Raw genomic sequence first — 22509 nt, 5'->3', positions numbered from 1 at the left:
TCAAGACTGAGAGGTAAGAAGCCTCTCAGCTCCACTCCCGACTTGCTGTGTGATGCTGGACAAGGCACTGAACCTCTCTGCACTCTACCAAAAAATAACACCCAGCACTTGCACTGCTTCATATGTGGCTCTCGGAGCACTGTCACAGAGTGGGTGGAGGTCTCTGACCCCTTTTACTGAGAGTCAATCAGAGAAGTAATTTACCTTCTTCAAAGGGGGAAATCTTTTAAAAAAAACAAACCAGCACTCTGTTAGCATTAAATACTATTCCAGCAGCCAAAAAGAAGACCTGTATGACCTTGGGCTATCCTGGTTGAATGCTTGAACCACTTTGGGTCCAAGCAGGGCTGGGAAGATACGGCATGGTCTCTATTGAACCCTACAGATTTTTCTAGGTGATTAACAAAAGCACCCTAACTAAACTCCCTCAGCCCAAGAGTAACAAATCTCCTGTTACTCCTAACATCCAAGGTTAACAGAAACAGTATGTCCTGGGCTGGTCACTCTATCTGGTAGGTGTCCCTAGGAACTGACTGTAAACAAGACTGCTGTATGCAGACACAGCCAAGTGTAAGGAGATCTTATCCCTGTGCTAATACTCTGTTACCAGGACTGGCTGGATGGCGGCTTTGTGATACTGGGATAATACCAAACACTGACAGCTCATCACATGTTTGGCTTTTGGGTATTTTTATCCTCTTGTTGTGGAAATGTTACAGGGCCATGGTAATCCACAGGACCGGTCTTTTTCAAAGATCAGCCAGCGGGACAATTCCTCTCTTCCCCAGGTCAAAGGGGAAAAAACCCAGAGGAGACTTGGGACCAAACCCCTTAAGATGCTGTAAGTGCATGTGACATGCAACTGCAAACAGTGCCCCCCTCCCCAGATACCCCACCACCTCTAAGATGACAGAACAAGATAAGCCACTAGAGTCCTGCACCACACCAAGGGGGGGACACTTCAACCCCAAGTTACTATATGCTTATTCTCAGAGCCAGATCTAATGTGGACTATGTGATCTGAGCAGTGTCTCAAATTTTAAGTGCCTGGAGAAATGGAAAACTGGTCTCCTCTAACCCTTCCATTCTCTGCCTGCTCCCATCCTCTTGTTTGCTTCCTCAAGGGTATCAGGAGGAGACTCAATCCACACATCTCAGGTGAATACCAATTCCAGCATCTGCCAGGAACTGCACAGCACAAACACATCTAACTGCAAAGCTTTTAAGTGGCTACCAACCACACATATGAATGGGGTTTGGGGTTCCAGACAAAACAATGATCACTTTGATAATGCTCTGAAATAAGACTCCATGCTTGGTAGCTTCACGTATGTCATGTACAGCAGCAAGTACGGTCTTCCTGCCCCTTAGGGAATACAGGACGATGTGAAGTGCGTGTGTACTTGGGAGAGGCGGGGCTAGAAGGCAGGATTTCCTAGTACTGAATGCCAGCAGTCCTGACCACCAGAGAAATCCAAGGAAGGCACTATGTCCCAAAGGAGGTCACAGTGCATCTTGTGGTTCAGTTAAAAAAAAAAAAAAACAAACACAAAAAAACCAACTCTCTATCAAGTCTAAGCCAGGACAACGGTACAAACACAGACTGTCACGGGTGAAAGGAAAGTGCATGCTTGTATAAACAGATTACACAAGGAAGGGGTTAGAATACACAACAAAAGAGGAGCAATTGGAACGAAACGGTGTAGAAATATGGACACTTTCTGTAGGGTTGGTATGTGGATTATCCAGAAATTTCACTTGCAGCAATTCAGTTTGTGCTGGCCAGCACTGCAGTCTGCTCACTGCATCCTGCTCACTGCATCCTGCATATAGAAAACCGACAGTTGGAATGGCATTTTAAAATACAACTAAGGAGGCTTCAGGAAACCAGTAATGTTATCAACCTACAGACCACACAGATCAGCAACGGGATTCTTCTTACAATCCATACCCTGGCCCTTCTACAAATGAATCCAGAGATACTGACCTCCACCCTTGCATTTATATAGCACTTCCCAAAATATCTCCAGGCACAGCATCCCTATCCTAGAGCCCAAAACACAGAAGACAGAGGGCCTGGTGGTTAAAGCTTACAATAGGAGTCTGGAAACACAATTTGCTGTTTTCATGTTATATGACCTTGGACAAGTCATTTCAGCCTTCACCCCAGTTTCCCCATTTGCAAAAGAGGGATAAAAAAATACTTCTCTCTCCAAGCATGGAAGAAGCTAAATTTAGTATTTGTGGGAAGGGTTCTGAGTTCTCAGACAGAAGGTACTGTAATGACTACTCCAAGGTCACACAAAGTGAGCCTTGAAAACAGAAAGTGTACAACTTACTTTCAGTTTCCTGCTCTAAACCCCAGGATAAACTACCAGTGTTAGGCTCAACCTTTGCATCATCCTCTGTTCCTCCCCGAGTCAAATCAGTAGGCAGGAAAAGGTCTTCTTTTCAGGCAGGCTCTGCCCCACCCAGGCTTCCTGTAGCAATATCACACTATTCAGTAAACATCAGATCTGAAGCCAAGTTCACCTTTTACCTCCTAGATGAGCCCTTGCACACTACTTAGGATACATTTCTGAACAGAAACTAGCATATGGAAAGAGCAGGATGGAGACCCCAGGCAATTTCATCACCTGCCTGCAAAATTTCAAAGAGCTGTCCTGAAGCAGATTAGGGATCAGGACAGCAAAGCATGAAACTCTCTGTGCCCACTCCACCCTTCCCCAGACATAACATCTTGTCTGAGCTCCAAGCCACGCCATTCAGGAGAGATTGTAGTTACCATGCAAACATTAAACCGTAGCACATGGTCGCTAAGAGCACTGCAATATGGCCAAAGGGAAGGAAAAGCGGAACATGCCTTGACAAAGAAACCTAATGGAAAGAAAGCATAGCAGCTGCTGGGGGCCAAAACATGACTGTGTCATAGCAACCAGGAGAACACACTTCTTTGGGAAAAAAAGGAGCCAGTTTCTAATTCACCACCCTCCCCGCTCCTTTACGAGGAAAACCAAGCAGTAAACAGGATTTGGATAAAATCCAGAGAGGAGTATTCCACCCCCGACTTGACACATGGGATGTAACTGTTACCCAACAGAGCTGAGTAAACAGGGGGCAGTATTGGATCACGCCCACAAATACAAAGTTACAGTTGACAGAATGACTTCTTGACCGCCTTCCCCAATTTCAGACCGATCCCATAGATCAAAATTAAAAGAATCTAGATCCTGCCAAGTCCAGCTTAAGTTCAGTGCCCTGGGATTCACCAATCAGGGCCTGGCTTTCAAAAGCACCGAGTACACACAGGTTCCGCTGACTCCCATAGGAACCACTGAATGCTGAGCCCTTCTGGAAATCAGGCTAAGCTATTCCTTTCCTTGAGGTCCTCCAATAAACATTTTCCCTTCTTCCCTAGCACACATCTCACATAAAAAGGGAGCTGCCTACCTCTTTGGTCAAGTCTCCATTCACTGGAGGCGCCACCGCTCCCAAGTCTTCCAGTTCTTCACCAAATCCCTGCTCGGCTCCATTCTCCCTTACACCATTGTCAGGATTGGGCCCGTCCTGCAAGCCACTGCCATTCTCTAGGGTGATGCCTGAGCTGGGCTGGGTGCTGGACACAGAACCCTCAGGATCTCGATGTACCAGCCAGGCATTTACTTCAGTGGTGGGCACTTCAAACCTGTCCAGGGCCCTCACTTGATTGAGGAGCCTCCGAGCGGTGAAATAATAGTCCAGGTCTACGCTTTTTGGATGGATGCCATATCCGTCCAAGGTGTTCCGCAGGTTGTGGAACTGGGTCTGAGTGTAAGCAGAGCTCTGACCCAGAATGATTTCCCTCAGAGGGGGAAGCTGCGAATTCAGGTAGGTGTCCACGTCCACACGAACTCCTATCAAGCTCAGTAGAATGGTGAACTGGATGAGTCCTTCAGTGAAATATTTCTTCAAAGAAAGCATTTCTGAAGGGGGGGGAGGGGAAGCAAAACAAAGAGGGGTGGAAGGTTTAAAAACCCCCAGTCAAAACAACAGTCTGCACAGCAAGTTTTATCCGCACACGCACGTGCACGCACACACACAATGCAAGTGTTAAAAATATCACAATTCAACAGGAGTTCAAAGAAAATTAAAAGCCTGGGTTCTGAGGTTATTCCAGGGTTCCTTTTCAATTCCTAAGCGTTCAGAGGCCATCAGGTTACTCATGAGTCCATTTAAAAATCTAAATCTCCACAAGCAATAAAATATACCCTGGAAACAATCTCCACCCTTCCAGTGCTCTTTCCTCCTCTTCAGAACTTCAACTGTTTTATAACACACAGCCAGTGCAGCTACTTATAAACCCACGTGACTTACTGTCTGAAAAGTCCACATACAGCAACTTCCTTTTGCCTTGCTGATGCCCGGCAGCAGCTCTTGAATGGGACGTGTTCTCCGGGATAGCTGCCTCTCCTCTCTCCCTCCTCCTGGCGTGAGACGTTTCCTGAAGGAGCTTGTAAAGAGTCAAAGTTCCAACCACCAAACAGATTCAAAGACTCCTCCGTAACTGACTGTGGTTTCATCAGAAGCTGAAATATAACCAGAGAACAAGTACGATAACACGCTGATGAGAGACTCCACCCTACACGTCAGATATGTAGCTACTATACTGGGAAACAGCAGCTTTACTGCTCTATCAGAACCAAACACAAAACCCATTTCACTCAAAAGGCTGGTTTCCTGATATAACATCCACAGAAGCACATACTGAACAAAGGTTGTTACCTTCTGTATCAAAACCGTGGAACCCCCCCCCTCCCTGCTCTATTCTTAGTCTAGTACGTCAACTTCCCCTCTCTCTGGAGCAGGATTCCTGCTCCAACTCTCTTTCACTCCCTAGCCCAGTTTTCAGTGATACTATAAACAACCATCAGGGGCTTTCCATGGGAAAAAATAAATAAATAAATATAAAAAAAAAATCAGCATTCGTGACTGCTGCACAGCCAATGAAAACATCGCAGCACACCCGGGTTGGCTCTTTCCTATGCAGTCCTTTCTCCTCTGCTTCCCTGATCCCTGAAGAGCAGGGGGGTTTTTTTTTTCCCTTTTTGTTTTTTTAAAGGCATACTGATAATGCCTTCATGCCACAAAGTGACCTTCGACATCAAGTCACCCACACCTCCAGTGCCCCACATAGAAGGATGAAGGTCCCGATTTCTAGCAAAACACCATACCATTTAAACTTCCCCATCAGAGCCCACTCCTAGTTCTCTCCCACCAAGAGCCCCTATTGTTATTTCTTTTTTTTTCCAACTAGGTCTCAAATGCTGCCTGATGTGAAGTCACCCACAAAAAGGGCTGGAGGTTTGCTGTGACAGATTCCAGCCCTTGTGTGCCCAACCTGAGCAGAAGTGAGCAGGAGTTGGGAGCAGGTAACTTTGGTTTAAATTAACCTGTAATCACATCTCCCAGGTCCATCCTCTGCAGGCACAAGACCCCCTTGAGGGGAGAAGAAAACAATTTCAAGTCCCATGACACGCAATTACAGCCCCAAGCGTCTGGTTTAGCAACACTCTCCGTTCCAAGTGCTCACCGCTGATTAATAAGGGGGATCCCATCCCTGGCCCCTTTCCCTTGGCACTTGCAGGGGGAGTTTGAGTTCTTAGGATCACAGAGAAGCAGGGCTGGAAGGGACCTTCAGAGGTCATCTCCTCCCACCCCCCGCCCAAGCCTATCCAAACCATAATCTAAACTCTACATAAAGCAACCATCAACCCTGACACAACATAGACCTAACCTGCCACAGGTAAAGTAGGGGAATCAGGACAGCCAAGGCCCCACATCTATGAAACGTTGTCAATACAAGCTCGAGATATCCCAGGGGGAGGGCTGTGCCCCCCCCAAACATCAAAGGGTCCATGAGTGTGCCCCCCCAATCCCCACATAACAGTCCAGCTGCTTTTGCCCCTACAATCCCAGCACCTAGGTCCAGGCTTTTTTGGGGAGCTCCCACATCATTCCCTCCACTGGCGCTTTTGTCCCATGGCAGCTTCCCCACAGAGATGCCGCCCTAGCCCAGAATCGTAGAATTGCAGAGCAGCAGGGCTGGAAGGGACCTGGGGAGGCCATCTAGCCACCCCCCCGCCCTCCGGTGGGATCATCCCTACCCAAACCACCCTCTACCTCACAGTCCCGCCAGCCCTGACACAAGGCAGACCTCCCGCCCCGCCAGGGCCGCACCCCAGTGCCAACCCCCCCGCGCCAGGGAGGCGGCACGGGGCTGCCCCCCCTGCCTTGACAGGACCAGCAGCACCTGCCAACAAGGCCACGTGCTGCTGCTCCGGGCCACTCAGCCCTCAACCCCCGCCCCAGCCCGTGACTCGCCCGGGTCCCCCAGCGCCCCCGCTCCCCGCCTCCACAGCGCAGCGCCAGGCCCCACGTGCGGCAGCGGGGGGGGAACCTCCCCCCCTCCCCCGAGGCACAGCCCGCTCTTCCCCCCCACCTCCCCCCGGCCCCCCACCCACCGGCCAGCCCCACGCTCCTCAGCCGCTGCCCTCCCGGCCCCGCAGCCGCCGCCGGCCGGCCCCGCTCTCAACCCCAGCGACAAGCGCTTCCACCCCAGCGCGGAGTCCGCCCCCAGCGCGGCATCCCCTCCAATCGGATTGCAACGGGGAAAAGACGGACGTGACTCTCGCCCAATCCCCGAGCGAGGAGGCGTAGCCGCCCACAGAGCCCCGAAGAAAGGCGGTTGAGCTATCCAATCAGAGGTCGAAAGTGTTTTTCCCCTCTCCCCCCCGCACACCGCCCATCCAACGATCGGAGCCGCTTTCAGTGGCAGAGCGCTGGACCAATCAGAGGAAGAGCACCTGCACTCGCACGCCTCTGCCAGATGGAATGACAGCAGTGTAACCCAATTGCTAGGGGGGGTATGCCGAACGACAGTGATCTCCACCAATCCACAGAAGCACCGCTTACTCCCCCCCATCAAGCGATTTGAGTGACGGCGAGAGCAGCCAATCACCTGGCAAAGATTGTCCCCTACGCCTTTCCCTCAGGCTGTAGCCACGGCACGGAGTGCCCCTAGGCCTAGCCCCAGGATCTAGGCTGGGGTGAGGCAGCCACGGCCCGCCCCGCCACGACCCCGGGCAGCCCCTCGCGGGCCTCTCTGTACCGCTCGTAGCAGGCCACCATCACGAGGACCCCCCCCCCTTGTAAGTCAGTGAGGGGCCTTGAAACCGAACCCACTACTAGGGGGGGGGGCTCGAAACTACCATCACCTGGACCACCAGGTCCATCACCTAGCTTGTCCCCAGACGGGGAAGGACTCAAGCACAAGACACACAGGACCAGGTCCTGCCTCCCCCAACCCCTGCTTGGGGCATGCGCAGGATGCTCCTGATCCCAAGGCCTCTCTCAACCTGTTCCCAGGAGGATCGGGTCACTGAGCACAGCAGGCCTGTGCGCAGGGGGGGGATTGCGTGGTTCTATCAAAGCCTCGATTTTCAGGGACAAATAAAACCCGTTTTCCAGGGTTCCCAAGGAAAGCCTGAAAACCTTTTGTCTGGAACATCATGCAACAAGATGGCTCCCCAGCCCTCCTGGGCCATCCCTCACTGGCTCTGGCTCCAGATAACAGCCTAAAAAGCAACGCAAAGGTGTAAGCTGCTCCTTTCATCTTGACACTGAAACGCTGCTATCCCCAAGGAAGGGGCAGGCCCTGGCAGGGCAGATGCCAAGTGTCCCCAATTTTCTCATCCCAGCCCTTTCCAAAACACTGTTACAAAATGTTCAAACTCCACCCTAACATGGCCCAGGGTGAAATCTCTGCGAGGAATTTCAACCTTTGATCCTAGCTGTGGGGGTGGTGAACAGAGCTCAACACACATGGCCAAGATGCAGCCACCCAAATCATCCCCACCATGCAGCAGTATACAAGCCCCGATGACGTACAAGATATCACAGTTGCCTCAAGGTAATGTTCCTTTGTACCACAGGGACATTTTGCTAGCAAGACGGCAACAATTCAAGGCTAAGCCCTCAGAAATTTGCACTGCAATATTCCACTCTGCTTTCTGGTGGCTCTGATTCAATGATCTCACAATGTGTTGTTGCCTCTCAACTTTGATAATGCATCCTCTTGCTCTTGGTTGCTCCAGTCGGCAATGACAATGCGTTAGTGTTTAGTTAGCTTATTCAAAGATCTTTACAATATTTTCTTATATAAGATTTTAAAGCAAGATCCAGAATCCTACTATTGGGTGGGTAACTTAATACCCTGATAAACACGCTAATCAGTAATAAGTCAGCAGAGGACAATGTGATGAAGATCTTTTTATCTAACTCATGACAGACAGGGGTCACCAGGAGAGAAGGCTACATAGCCATTTGAAAGATGTGTATCACAATAGCACTGGATATAATCACAGTGACTATAAATTGGAGAACCATGTACAGATGATAATGCACTACCTGATGGACCATCAGCACTTACGTAGGAGAGGTAGAACTAGCACCTACCAAACATGGATATATAACCAGACTACAAGATAAGACAACAATTACAATACCATGCACAAGCCACTAAAAGTATCAAACTTAAAAAGCAGACTGTCTGGAAATGTTTTTCCAGATAATTGTTATTATCAGCACTTGAAAGGACTAGAACTAGAAGAGATTAAATATTTGTCCAGTATGTTTACTTGGTGTTTGTGCATTTGACAGCAATTTGTGCCTAGTCGATTTCACTGATCTCCTATTTTCCAACAGTTTCTTGCACTGTTTGTGTGGGTTTCTCTCACATTAAGGAGTCAGAGAAGACATTTTAAAAAGAAGGAAACTGATAGTAAACACTGGTAAAAAGTTCAGTGGCAGATACAGGACCCAAAACTAATTAGCTGGAGTCTGAATTAAATGCGCACCTCTTTACTGAAGCACCATAACATTCAAGCCAGTTGCAGATGCTGAACAAAGGAACTTTCCCAAAACCAACAGGTTCAGACACTTAGGAACAAAGGAGTGGAAGGGGACTCCTGGACCATCAAGTCAAGTCCATTTACCTGAGGATTCTGCAAAGTTGCCACTTCAAGCCCTCGCACTTAACTACAATGTACAAACCCAAAAACTTCAAGAACATGGACCAAGAACTCCTACAACATGCCACAGGTCAAAAAAGCGGGAGATCAGGGCATGGCTGATGCCCTGCTATTGGGGTGATGGAGAAGTAATTGGTCCCCAGTGGGGACACCAGAGCAAGGCTGAATAGGCAAGCAGCCAGATTTCTTCTTGATAATTAACTCCAGTTCTATGAGGAAACAGCATAAAAATGACTGCAACCATCTCTCTAGGAATCTACATCCCTCAGAAGAGCTGGGGTATCTTCTTCATCCACAGCTAACATGGAAAATCTACCAGAGAAGGCTGCAGCTAGCTGTCTTTTGCAAATGAAGGCCTGCATTGCAGCCCATAGATGTGCCTTCTTCTAAATATCCATAGCTTTACAGCACAAAAACAAACTTTTTCCACATCTGTAGATGGGGCACAATTTCCCTTTTCAGCACTGACAAAAAAAACCTCACAAACAGCAAGGACTGAAAGCAGGGATGCCAGCTAATTGGCTGGGCTATTAGATGCATTTAGAACGCTGTCTTCCACCTTCTCAAAAGCCTTTGCTTTCAAAAGCCTCCCATTGTTTTTTGGACACTGCTGAAATGAATCTCAGATTCCCTCTCACTCTCTTGTGAGCAGCTGAAGCAATTTACCATTGGGAAAACTGAGACAAAGATAGGTTAAAAGACTCACCCAAGGTCCTACAATGTGTCCGTGGCAAAGCTGGGCATGAGCTCTAGTAATCTTTCCTCTCAATGCTTTGCCCTCACCATACTTCCTCATGCAGTAAGCATGTCTATAGTCCTTAATTTAGCGACTGCTACTTGTAGGATCCGTTTTTGTTCCATGCCTTTTCTTCCTGTCTTGAGCAATCTCTCTTAATCTCAGGGTCTTGTCTATAAGTGTTCTGCATTAGCATGGGAGTCAAAAAACATCTACAACAGGTTTCAGAGCCTGCTTTATGTTCTCCATGTTTGGAACCGTGGTGTCTTCACAATACCTAGCCTTCAGAGAAGTGAAGTGACTTCTCAGAAGCCAGGTTCAGAGCTGGGAACAGAACCCAGGTCTCCCATATCTTGGTCCATTGGTGGCCTACAATGAATCCTTAAACCATGACTATTTATCTTCCTTCTCCATCTCCCCTCTGTAAAGGAGGGGGGAAGGGGAGGGGAGAGGAGAGGAGGAAGAAAGGTTTGTGAGTGATGGGCTTAGTCTGATCATCAGTAGCATGATTATTCTATGAACGCAACCTGAGGGCCTCCCTGGTGATGGGTGCTCTATAAGCTATTTAAATAAATAAATAGAAATAAGTATTTGTGTTAAAAAAAAAAAAATCACCTTCCAGCAGATTATTTATATCTTTTCCAATTGATCCATGTTACTAAGGCTGGGCACTCTGCCCAAATCAATGATGGCTCCCAAGCAAACTTGCCAGCACTCAGGGGCACAGCTGCCAGGCCCTGCCCAACTCTGTGCTGAGCTTGCTGTCTGCAATTGTTTGAAGCTGTGTGGATAATCAAGGGCAGATTCAGTAGGAACCTAAGACACCACCCAGATGATTGCTATTTATACAGTGCTGCAGTTGCCTGGAGCAGCAACCACTGCCAAAAACAGATGCCCTCATTCTCAGCCCCAGAGGGCTGGTGGCCTAACTCAGATATACAGGATACCAAGACAACACATCAGGCATAAGGAGATGTAGAAGCGGTAATAGATAGATGCATTAGGTTGAAGGTTGGTAGCTGGTGCCCATCACAGGAGTCTTTGCTCTAAAAGAAAATGACAATCTTAATTAAAAGTGATGTTGTAGCAGTGATGGTCCAGAAATTGAAAGACAAGGATTTCGTAGGGCGGTATCTTTTATTGGACCAACTATGTAGCTAGGATAGAGTTAGACAAGCTTTTGAATGCAAGACATTCTTCCTCAGGTCAGAGGATGACTCTTGACCTGAGGAAAAATATGTTGCATTCCAAGGCTTGTTGAACTATCCCAACCACATAGGAGGTCCAATACAAGATATTGCCTTAGAAATTCTTCAACCCTAATTAAAGTCAAAGTAGATGGAAAGCACATCCTTTCTGGCTCAGAAGGAGGTATTGAGTCCCCTGCAAACAGCTGTGAAATGGTGGAGATTAAGGAACAGTCAGAGCTAAGCTATCTGGGCTGTGGAGCTTCCCTTGGCTGCACGTATAGAAGCTGAGATAGTGGTTTTACCTGTGCAAGCTAGGGGCAGAAAAGCTGAGAGAGGCTGTTGTGTGCGAGACCCTGAGAAGATGCAGAGAGACAGAGCTTCTGGAATATTGATCTCACTTTGGGATTCCTGAACTAAGTAACTGCCCAGCATTTAGTTTCTTTGTTCAGGAGGAGACTTTGTAGATACTTTTGCAAGTCAACAATATTATAGCAAGAACATACCTGGCTGTCACCAATGAGTTTATATTTGAAGAGAAACAATTCGCTAGGTTCCTAAATGCTGACCACTCAAAAGAAAGGACCGACAGAATACTTTGTGTGTTGATGCAGTCAGCCATTCCACTACCATTTGCCTGGACAGGCACAGCAACCTCACATCCATCTCCACTGCTGACAGATGCACCTGGCAGCTACTGGGCTGTGATGGAATGGCTAGTCACTGGTCCAAGTTTTCCTGGGCAGGAAAGAAAAGAATCCAACCCCAGCCCTCTCCACCCACAGCCGGTGAGGTTGAAAGGAGCTGCATGCAGCCTCTCTACCGTAACAGAGGCTCTTACTGCCAGGAACAAGGTCAACACCCAAGCCTTCCTGGGTGCCAAATGTCAAAACCCAGCTAGCCAAACCTGTATTCACCCCTCCAACACCAGTTTGCAATAGTATAAGAGCCAAGTTACATATCAAACTAATCACCAGATTTCTATTCTGACTATACTGGGGACAGCTATATTATTACAGTAAGACATGCTGCAGGACACCAACCTGACACAACACAGTAGGTTCCCAGCCCAAGAAGGAGGATAATACTGCAACACAGATCAATCAGACTCAGTAGTGGTGGCGGTGGCCCTGGCCCCTCCCACGATCATCATTCATAGTCTATTCTTCCAAAAGCACAAGACAAATCCTAAAACCCTCCTTGCTCCAAGTTTTTGCACCTTCTCCCAAAGCTAGGATTAGCCAACTGCAGGGGAAAGCCTGGCACCTCTTCCAGCCTGGTATCTAAACAGTTGGGCAAGGTTTCTGATGATGAGCTACAGTTGCCTCCACTGCCTCCATGATTAACCCTTTCCTGTCTGGACTGCAATCAATGCCCATAGGGATAGGAGGAGGGAAGAGTTTAGATCAGGTGGTCCCAGCTGCGTCACTGGTGACTCTTAAGAAATCATTTGCAACTTCTTCCAAACACCTCAAACATGTAAAGGACACAAATATTACACACATCTATACCCACACCCACTCATCAGTGTGTTAATCACACCCCCTCACATATGCCTTCTGGATTTAGCCCTTCCTCTCTAACCTGTGGCATGGCTCATGCAGCAGAAAGATTTGGATGCTCCTGGCTTAAATGGCTGTGCTGCACCAGAGGTCCTAGGAACGGAAAACTTTCATATGACTAAACAGGCTTCTTGTATGGTTGAAGGTATGCATATCCACCCACAGTGCTGCTGAGAGCAGAGATGGGACTCTCAGTGTTTGGGAGCCAATGGGCTAGTAATTCCAAGTAGAGATAGGTGATTAGGTGGAAATGTTGGGGGACAGACAGAAGAGCACTTGAGAGGGATAGACGGATTAAGCAACAAACCTTTTGAAAGTGGTCCACTTGGAACAGCTGGAAGGACACAGCTGGAAAGAGAATGAAAATCCTAATGAAGAAACTGGACAGCTCGGAGCAACGTGATTGCTCTCAACTGTGTGTCTAGGTTAGATCAAGTATGAGCTTGCTTAGCAATGGTCAGCACTCTGTTAACAGATGCAATTCCCACCTCTCTTAATCTTCTCATGGAAAATAAGCCTTTATGTAACAGCATGAAAGCCCGAGTGGGGCCTTTGCCCAGAAAAGGTAATCTGGCAATTTGATGGGGCAATACCAATGCCCCCAAGGTACCAAGCACAAACAAATAGCAGGGGGGGTGTTTTGTGAGGGAGCATCCATATGCAAGTGTGCCATGGGGTAGGAATGTAAACTGGGTCATGGTGGCACTGAAGGAAGTGCCAGAGGGCTGTGAGGTCATCCAGGTGCATGAGGGGCAAGGAAGCAGAGGAGCCCCTCCATCCTGTTTCTGGTCCAGTCCTATCTGTCTTCCTGACTGCAAGGACTCAGGTGGTCTGATCCAGGCCTTGAGTCCCCATCACGCAACACCTCCACTTAGTCTTCTGAACTGGTGGCAAACAGGTGACAAACACCACCATTTTAAACCCACTGGTGTCAATGACAATGCCAGGCATGCAGCAATCGCAGGCCTTAAGTCTTAGATGTAGTGTCTGAACTGGAGCTCAGCTCCTTCCTTTCAGGCTTATTTGAACCCAGCTCATCAATACAGTCCCATGGCCAGTGTAACTGAGGCTTTGGGGACATGTTATCACTCCCACTGAGTAGCTGAAGCTCCATGCTTATATTCAGGAGTCTAGTGGTCTGAGCATTGGCCCCAGACTCAGAACCCCTGAATCTTCATTCCCAAACTGAGACTGGAAGGCCTTAAAAATGAGTGGGAGGCAATGGTTGTGGTCATCTTCTCAGCAGGTGCCCTGGAGACTCCAGCCCAGGTTCTGTGACCCACTTGGTCATCTTTGTGCTTCTCTGGTGGAACCAAAAACTGAACATCTCTCCCAGGCATAGGGGTAAAGAAAGGGTGTACCCAGAACACACATCCCTGGCTGCTGAATATCATTTTTGGGACTGAAGACCCATAGTAGCATCCAGGCTGTTTGTATGATAATAGGTTTTCCCTCGGTCTTTGCTCTGGCTGGGGGAACCCCAGGGTAGGGAAAACTATATCCCCACATATAGAGCCTGTTACATGATAACTTTTTAAGACTGAAGCCAACACCCTGATTTCTTTCCGAGGGTGATTTTACAAATTCCTCCAGACATGTACACATTGACCACAAAACTGAGGATTTGGATTGTGGGGTCCAGCCCTGTTCCAAAGATCCTTAGGGTTCAAGTTAAGCAACCAGAAGGGATAAATGTTGGTTGTACTGGAGTCTATCCACAATTATAAATGTGCTCCAGGAGCAGGGGGTGCTTTAATTAGAGTGGCTCCAAGAGCATCACGTGTATCGGCATTCCCGCGCTGAAAAACAGTGGTGGGGGCACTTTAACTAAAGCTCATTGAGCGAGCCATTTCTCAGCAAGGGGATGCTGATGCACGTGACGCTGGAGTCTACTGGAGTGCAGTAATTACCAACAGACTTGATTAACTGAGTTTACTCTGATACACTATAAGTACAGTGTGTTGGAGCATCCATGTCTGCAGGCACCCTGTGAGCTTGGTAGGGCTTTAGCCAAACTGCAAGTATTGAACCTTTAGTACTCACAAAGCTGCGCTGTACACAAGACAGAGCAAGAAGTGCAAAGCTGACATATGTGCTCCAGAACTGGAACTGCCATTCTGCATATGCATAAACCCACAGTTTATATATCTGTTAATTCCAGAAGGCCAGAGGGAAACTCCTGCTAGACTCTTAGGAGCCAAAGGTCAAGAGAGATGTTTCCCCAGATTTTCTCCAGGATTATAGTCAGTCTTCTGATTTCGCATGCGATCACTGATTTTTCCCTAGAATTGTAATCACGGATTTCACATGTGGGCTGGTTGCATTATAATTAGGCCGACATGTCCAGTGGAGCTAACTAGATTTACAGATAGAAAGAGAAAGAAGACTTGTTTCTTGTGTTAAATACCCTCAAGTAGGTGTGACCACATGAAATTCTTTCAGTAGCCTTTGGAGGCCCACATAGGAAGGAAGGGCAGATGAGTGGGTGTCTGATGCAATGTGATCCTGATGAGTTTATTTTTAGTTTCATTTCTGGGCTATTTGAAGGGCGTCACTAATGTCCCAGTCATGTGATGATGACTGATTAAACACCACGAATGCTCCCCTACATTAATATGAACTCTGGCGGTTTGGGTTTTTTTTAAATTTTTCATATTCCAAGGCAAATTGGCCAAATCAATTACAAATCTGTTAGTCCAGAACCAAAAGTGGCCCTACTACCAGCAAACATCTTCCACCCCCACCTGGGGCTTCAGATGTTCCCAAATCCTTTGGCAGGCATCCTACATGCCGGCCCAAGCCCAGAGTCTCGGGGTTCAGATGTCCCAGAGTTTTGCTTGCCCTTAGCCATAAGGCCCCAGGAGCAAGCTAGGGAAGAGTCTCCCATTTCCATAAAGTGGGCATAAAACCAAGGTTAACTATGCCTTACCTACACGGGTACTATCCCATGCCAGCAGAGCGGTCTTCCCCAGGTCCAACTAGGAAGCCATTGTGGTGATCACGGTAGTTCCCCTAGGTAAGCATAGACTACACTTGATCTGAGCCAAAAGACTGAGAAGCGATAATACGCTGGAGTTAATCTGATTTGGGGAAGCTAAGCATCAGCTGAGAAATGAATTTGATGCAGCTCATTGTGCAGTGCAAGCCAGGCAGAAGTCCACTGCAATCCATACAAGTCAGCTCACACAAGCGGTGTAGCAGTGCAGCTCTGCACCCGAGGCAGTGCTGGCTCCTGCCCTGCCAGTTGCAGCTGTGTAATCAGCTGCCACTGTGGCAACAGTTGCTTTGTGCCCCCCACCCCCAAAGGTGGCACCTGGGGCTGCTGTCCCGGGTGCCCCCCTCAGTTTAAGCTACTCACTTGCAGGATCAGAGCCAATGTGGAGATGTCCCTCTAGTTGTGAAACTGCACACCCTCACTTACTCAAACCTTATTTACGTGAAATATGATCATGTCTCACAAAGCTCATTACTTGCCTTAACAGTCCCTCAGTTACTTAAGCCTTAGTTGCTCCAAATTAATTCCGTTTTCCCCAATCACATAATTATAGTTTGGGGCTCCATTCCATAGTTTGGACCTGCATTCAAGCTCTCCCCTGCTGTTTTGTCTTGGTATCTATCAGTTGCTAGGCTTTATTGATGGGTTGTTCATATGTCTAATACAGGAGCACAAATAATGTCTGAGACAACCCTATGCCCTTGTACCGCTGGGCTGATAGCAGCATGAATCACCATTCTTCTAAAGGCAGGATTTAGCAATGCATACACTGGCAGTGGGATCTCATTCACCCAGAGGCTTTTAATTTAGCCCAGGGCATTCTGGCTAAAAGTCATCACCATCTGATGAGGAGAATGAATCTGATGGGTCTCAGATCACTTTCCATAGAATAAAACTATTCATTCCATCCAGGAAGAGCACACACCAACTGCAGATGCTTCCTCAGCCTGACGAAGGGTTTTTAAACCTGAAAGCTTGCTAAGAAATTTTTTTCTAACTATTTAGTTGGTCTAATAAAAGATATCAAATTTACCTAAAGAACCTTGTCTGCCCATGTCCTTAGGCCAACACAGCTACAACCTACACCCCTGTTTCCATAGAATAAGCAGTCACAAAGCCTTGTCTCAGAGCAGCAGTTCTGGGTGGCTGCTACACACAGAGGCAGTGTTGACTTCCAACTGCTGTTGCTGACACCACTGTCTCAGAACAAGAACCGGTCTCTCCCAGGAAGTTGAAAGAGAGAAAGTGTTGGCTTCTGTGGTTATTAATTCAGCATCTCTCACCTGTAACTCCACCATGATAATTAAGGCCTCTTTTCTCTCTCTCTCTCTCTCTCCTGCATCCTCTTTTCACACCACAAATCTTTCATGTGCTGCACTGAGGTGCACATTTTTAAGGCCCAACCCTTTCTCCCTGAAGCCAATACCAAAACTCCCAGAGCAGGGTTGACACTGCAGTCAAAGATAGAACTGCAACTCATGTTAACAAACCCAAGTTGGCTTTAAACTGGTCATGCAGGGGAGATCATGCTCAGGGGCAACCAGCATGGGTTCATCAAAGGCACGTCCTGTCTGACCAACCTGATTGCCTTTTATGACCAAGTAACTAAATATTTGGATGATGGTGTCGCCATGGACGTAGTCTTTCTAGACTTTAAGAAGGCCTTTGACACAGTCTCTTACCCCATCCTCATCAATAAATTAAGCAACTATGGCATTGATGCCTACACAGTTGGATGGGTTAAAAATTGGCTGATGGGGCGCACCCAGAGAGTAGTGGTGGACGGGTTGTACTCAACCTGGCGAGATGTGAGCAGTGGGGTACCCCAGGGCTCGGTCCTCGGGCCCACACTGTTTAACATCATCAGTGACTTGGGTGAGGGGGTGGAAAGCACGCTATTCAAGTTTGCTGATGACACTAAGATGTGGGGCAAGGTGGACACACTTGAAGGGAGAGAGAGGCTGCAAATAGATTTAGACAGACTACAAAAGTGGGCAGACGAAAATAGGATGGGGTTCAACATAGACAAATGCAGGGTGCTGCACCTTGGGAGGAGGAATCCACAGCATACATACAGGCTGGGGAGTTCCCTTCTTGAAAGCACAGAGGTGGAAAGGGATCTTGGAGTCATTATTGACTCCAAGATGAACATGAGCCGCCAATGCCAGACCGCAGCCAGCAAGGCCAGCCATACCTTGTCATGCATCCAAAGGTGCATCTCAAGCCGGTCCAGAGAAGTGATACTCCCCCTCTATGTGACTTTGGTAAGACCGCAGTTGGAGTACTGTGTCCAGTACTCGGCCCCGTACTTCAAAAGGGATGTGGCCAGCCTGGAAAGGGTTCAGAGGAGGGCCACCCACTTGGTGAGAGGGCAGCAGGACAGGTCCAAGAGGAGAGACTGAGGGACTTGAACCTGTTCAGCCTCAGCAAGAGAAGGCTGAGGGGGGACCTGGTGGCTGCCTACAAGCTCATCAGGGAAGATCAAAAGCAAACAGGCAGAGCCCTTTTCTCCCCAGCACCACCTGGGGTGACGAGGAACAATGGTAATAAGCTGATGGAGAATAGGTTTAGGTTAGAGATCAGAAGGCAATATTTTACAGTTAGGGTGGCCAAAATCTGGAACTAACTTCCCAGGGGAGTGGTCCTCGCCCCTACCTTGGGCAAAATCAAGAGGAGGTTGGATGATCACTTGTCTGGGGTCTTGTGAACCCAGCATTCATTCCTGCCTGTGGCAGGGGGTCAGGCTAGATGATCTGTTCAGGTCCCTCCTGACCCTAGGTACTATGAAACTATCCTGGATACCAATACTGAATCATCCTCAGTGGTGTCTTGAAGCATGACAAGGCATCAATCATTTTGAAGAAACTTGTCTTGCTATGGAGGTGGGTAGATGAGAGAAACAAAGGGAAAGAGCTGTGACCTGAGATCACTCTAGGATCCACTCTTTCCCTCTGGAAATATTTGCCATGTCAGCAGCTGAACCTGTGGATCTTGGATCAGCCTCACTCATCATTTCCAGACTCATTGATGACTGACTTCCCTACTTACCGGAAGACTGTCCTTCTCATATCGAAGGGCCACTGCTGCCACCAATCAATAACATGGCCAAGGTAGCATGGAGCTCTGTGCAGGCTATGAAACTCATTGAGTAAATGCTCGGGTGGCTAGTTTAATGATAACTGGGGTACATCTACATGAGCTGCACACACAGAACTATTTGCAGTGTAGACACACACACAGATTTCCATGGAGTTAAAGTGAGCCATTATTACTTGATGTATTCCTCCCCATGTTCCCTTGAACTGGGGGCCATATACTGTAAAATGAAAAGAGACAGTAACTTGTACCAGAGGGGAATGACAGGGCCAGGGCATGATACAACAAAGTGAAATACCTGCTATGAGACTGCATATGGAGAGGGCATGCATGTGTGTGGCTGCAGAAATCACAGCAGGGAGATTTGACGGGAAGCTCTGAATAATAAACTTATTTAGCATACTGATAGCATAATTTAGGCCACTGCCTGTGCGTGCTTCTGAGGAGGTACAATTCAGGAAAGGGGGCTATGCTCTTTTAAGACACTTTTGCTCCTGCACAGTTCTGGAAGTCAGTGTGGTCTCTGATGTAAGGTAGGTCTTAGGGGCACCTCTAGCTTGTGGCACTTTTTCTTCTGCAGCTTCTAATGGTTTGGAGTGCAAAGTACTGCAGCCTGTTCCTATATTCTTGCCCTCTTCCTGCCCCTGGCACATCCAGCGTGTAAGAAGTGGTGAGGATTGGGCTAGGCCTATAGGGATAAGGCCAGGCACATGCAGACTTGTGTCAATAAGAGTGACACTGATGTTGTTCACTGCTTTTAGCTTCTACATTTAGCCAAACTCAAATCAGAAATGAGTGGTATTGTTTAAACTGATTTTTGTCTGTCTCTCTCACACACCTACACATACACATGCACACAATACTGATTAAAACACTTCTATGAGTCCTTAATCTCTTCAGGCCTGGGGTTTCTTGACATTTAGATGTTTCCAGTATTTGTTAGCATTTCTTGCTGCACAATCAATTAATTTCTAGCCTGGTCCAAACTTCTGCACCCACATAAGCATCATGAGCAACTTCTCTCAGCTCTGTGACTGTGGAGGTGCTGCTTTCTGACTAAAACAGTTCCAAAGATGCCAAGCTGGATTCAGACCTAGAGTAAGCAAACTCCATTGACTGCCATGAAGATCATGCCCCTAGCCCCAACTTGGTCCCAGTAATCTCTACAGAGATTAAAAACTTTAATGGGAGTGAAACAAGTGACTGGAGGCCTAATATTTGAGTGTTTGCTCTGCCACTGACTGTTCCTGGGACACTGGGAAAATCACTTTACTGCTCTGTGCCTCAGTTTCTCCATCAAAGAAAAGAGTGACAATAGCAGCTACCTAATTCACAAGCCTGTTGTGAGACTCTTTCAGTTAGTTTTCTTCCTATGAAAGGGGATAGTGTAACCTACCAATTCAGTGGCCCACATATGAGGATAAACGTCGACTGTTGATACTAGCTCACAACAAGATTCCTTTAACTCAGTGGAAGACAACCTGTTTGGCAGGTGGGCCACAAATTAGCCACGTACCCTCTTCAAGTGCCATTCTGATCTTCTTCCCCTACCCAATCCCCAACTCTGCTTTCAATGCTCAGCTCTGTGGTCCCAGCCTGATCTGCTGCTCTGCCTTCTGTTTCCTTCCCTGTGTTCCCTGCCTCATTTGCTGCTTTGCTTTCTGCCCTATCTGCCACTGTGTTTCTTGCCCCCTCCCTGATCTGCTGCATGCCACACAAAGGCTGCCTGTGCAATTTGTGGCACCCGTGCCATGGGTTGGCCATTCCTGCTTTAGCTCATCTGCTGGAAATCTATGCCTTTAATCCAGGGAGTCTTGGGTTTGATTCCTACAGATGACCCATGAGATTGGTGAGGAAAGGGTCACACAAAAATTCAGACTTGGGCACACAATGGAGGTAGCCTTGAAAGCCACAATATTGCAAATACAAATGAATGGCAGCCATCTCAGAGAGATGCCAAAGGAAAATTAAAGTAGATGGGAGAAGCTTTTCATTTGCAAACAAAGGTCCAGGGACAGACATTTGCTAAAGATGGGGCTACATACAGCAGTCCTTACTCAAGCAAAACTCTAGGTAAAGTCAGTGGACACTAAGCCTCAGGGGAATCTGCAAGATTTCTCTGGAGTAGGAATACATGTAACCTAGACACCAATATGGAAATTCAGGGGAAATCCACCGCTTCAAATGCTCAGTGCCAAAGTCTCAAAATAGAGAATGCACCAAACTGCTCATCACCCAAGCATCTAAAGGGCTGCACACCCAGTAGCTTCCACAGATACTTCTGGACTGATTTTTCCCTAGGAGCACGCAACATGCACCCAACAAACTGAAATCTTCTGAGAGACTCTCCTTCAGTAATCAGTGCAGGATTGCAGCTCTTTCCATTCCATCATCTGATTACAGTCCCAAAGGTTAAAACAACAAAGAAGGAAGGTATATGGTGTTTCTGTGAGTCATTAGGAAACCCAGCAGACCAGTTACACCATCTAGGCAGAGAAGGGATGAGTAATTAGACTTGAATAACCTAATGTAAAAGGAGAGAGCTTGGGGGAGGAGAAAAGGGGCACGTGGGTAGCTCTACTGATCCGTGGCAGAACCACAGAGGCAGTACAGAAGAATGAACATAATTACTGTGTGTGTTCCTGTGACGCCTTCTCATGTGGGCAAAGCCCAGACAAAGCACAGATTGCAGTCCTGGATTCTACTGAACCTGATCTTCCAGTTCACCTTTTAGATCCAAAACTCACACCCACTTCCTTTCCCTCACCCTGCTCCAAAGTGCAGTTCTTCTGAGGACTGCCGCCATCTCCATAGCCATACCCTGAGTGTGCGCCAATAAAAGGGGGATATGTGTGGAGGGGTTTTATCCGCCAGAACCCCTGAACGTGGGAAGGAGAGACAGGCCCTCACCCTCATTACTTGTCCAGAAAAGCCTTGATTTCTTCTGTGTCACCTGATTACTGACAACAGGCTGATGAACACTCATGCGGGAACTGAAAAGGGGCTGATAGACAGACTCAGCAAGCAACCTCAATAGCCACTGTACCCCTCTGCTCCCTGCTACATAAACACCCATCAGCCAAAGCCCCAGTGATGCATGTATTAAGGAAACCTGCCCAAGACTTCATCTATCTGACCACACAGGACTCTGTGAACCTTGGTGCCTTTCCCCCTCCTCCCACCAAAACCTTTCTCCCCAACCACTAACTCCCATTTCTCTGGTGCACTTCGAGGCCACAAATCCTGCGCCTTTCCCTAGGCTGCCCCACTTCTCCATTCACTGCCCTGGATACTGATGCTGCCATCAGATCTCCCGCTGCTCTGCAGGGAACAACAGAGCCCTGGACCTAGGGCTGAGCAGGAAGAAAGCTGCTAACTTGCCTTCTCCTGTGGGCTCTGCAGGGTCCCAAGGGGTTGCATTCACACCTCCAGGCAACCTGCTAGGCCACAACCCCAGGGGAAATGCACACCAGGGCGCACTTACCTGCAAGGCCAGAAGCTCCTGTCTTGCCAGGCTTTGGCGGGGGAGGCTGTTCTCCAGGTCTCAAGTGGGGGTGGGGGGAGCCCCTCCACTCCACATCCTTCCTGCCACTGCACCTTTCCAGCAGAAAGGCTCACCAGATCCTCTTCCTGCCCCCAACTGCTGCAAAAGTGGCTGCTTGATTCCCCGTTGTTGTTTGAGGGGCAGTCGCCCAAGCCCCTCTTCTTTCAGGCTGCGTGTGGGGGTGGCTGGGAAGATCCCGGGGGTGGCATGAAGCTGCCTCATGGCGCTAAGTGCCTAGGCCAGGCGCTCGGCTATGGGGGGATCCCAGCTCTGGCGGCCCCTTCCTGCCCCGGGAGCTGGGGGCAGCCCCGTGCCCCTGGG

General features: G+C 48.2%; 1 protein-coding gene across 2 annotated transcripts in view; it reads right to left on the bottom strand.

Annotated features, from left to right (window-relative positions):
• The window catches only part of NFE2L1 (NFE2 like bZIP transcription factor 1), a 31618-nt gene extending 9125 nt beyond the window's left edge, over positions 1-22493 (bottom strand). The window contains exons 1-3 of one of the 2 annotated variants that reach the window (XM_006277924.4): positions 22129-22493; positions 4354-4565; positions 3451-3962 (exon numbers count right to left, since the gene is read on the bottom strand). In XM_006277924.4, the coding sequence (XP_006277986.2) occupies positions 3451-3960 (510 nt within the window). In that variant the 5' untranslated portion in view covers positions 3961-3962; positions 4354-4565; positions 22129-22493. Of the gene's footprint in view, positions 1-3450; positions 3963-4353; positions 4566-6500; positions 6607-22128 lie in introns of those variants that run through there. The other variant, XM_059727030.1, reaches the window with a different exon arrangement.
• Between the last annotated feature and the right edge of the window lie 16 nt (positions 22494-22509).

The sequence above is a fragment of the Alligator mississippiensis genome, chromosome 4, assembly GCF_030867095.1.
Source record: "Alligator mississippiensis isolate rAllMis1 chromosome 4, rAllMis1, whole genome shotgun sequence".
NCBI lineage: Eukaryota > Metazoa > Chordata > Crocodylia > Alligatoridae > Alligator > Alligator mississippiensis.
The sequence above is the reverse complement of the archived record's forward strand: the minus strand, read 5'-3'. Positions and strand labels throughout refer to the sequence as shown.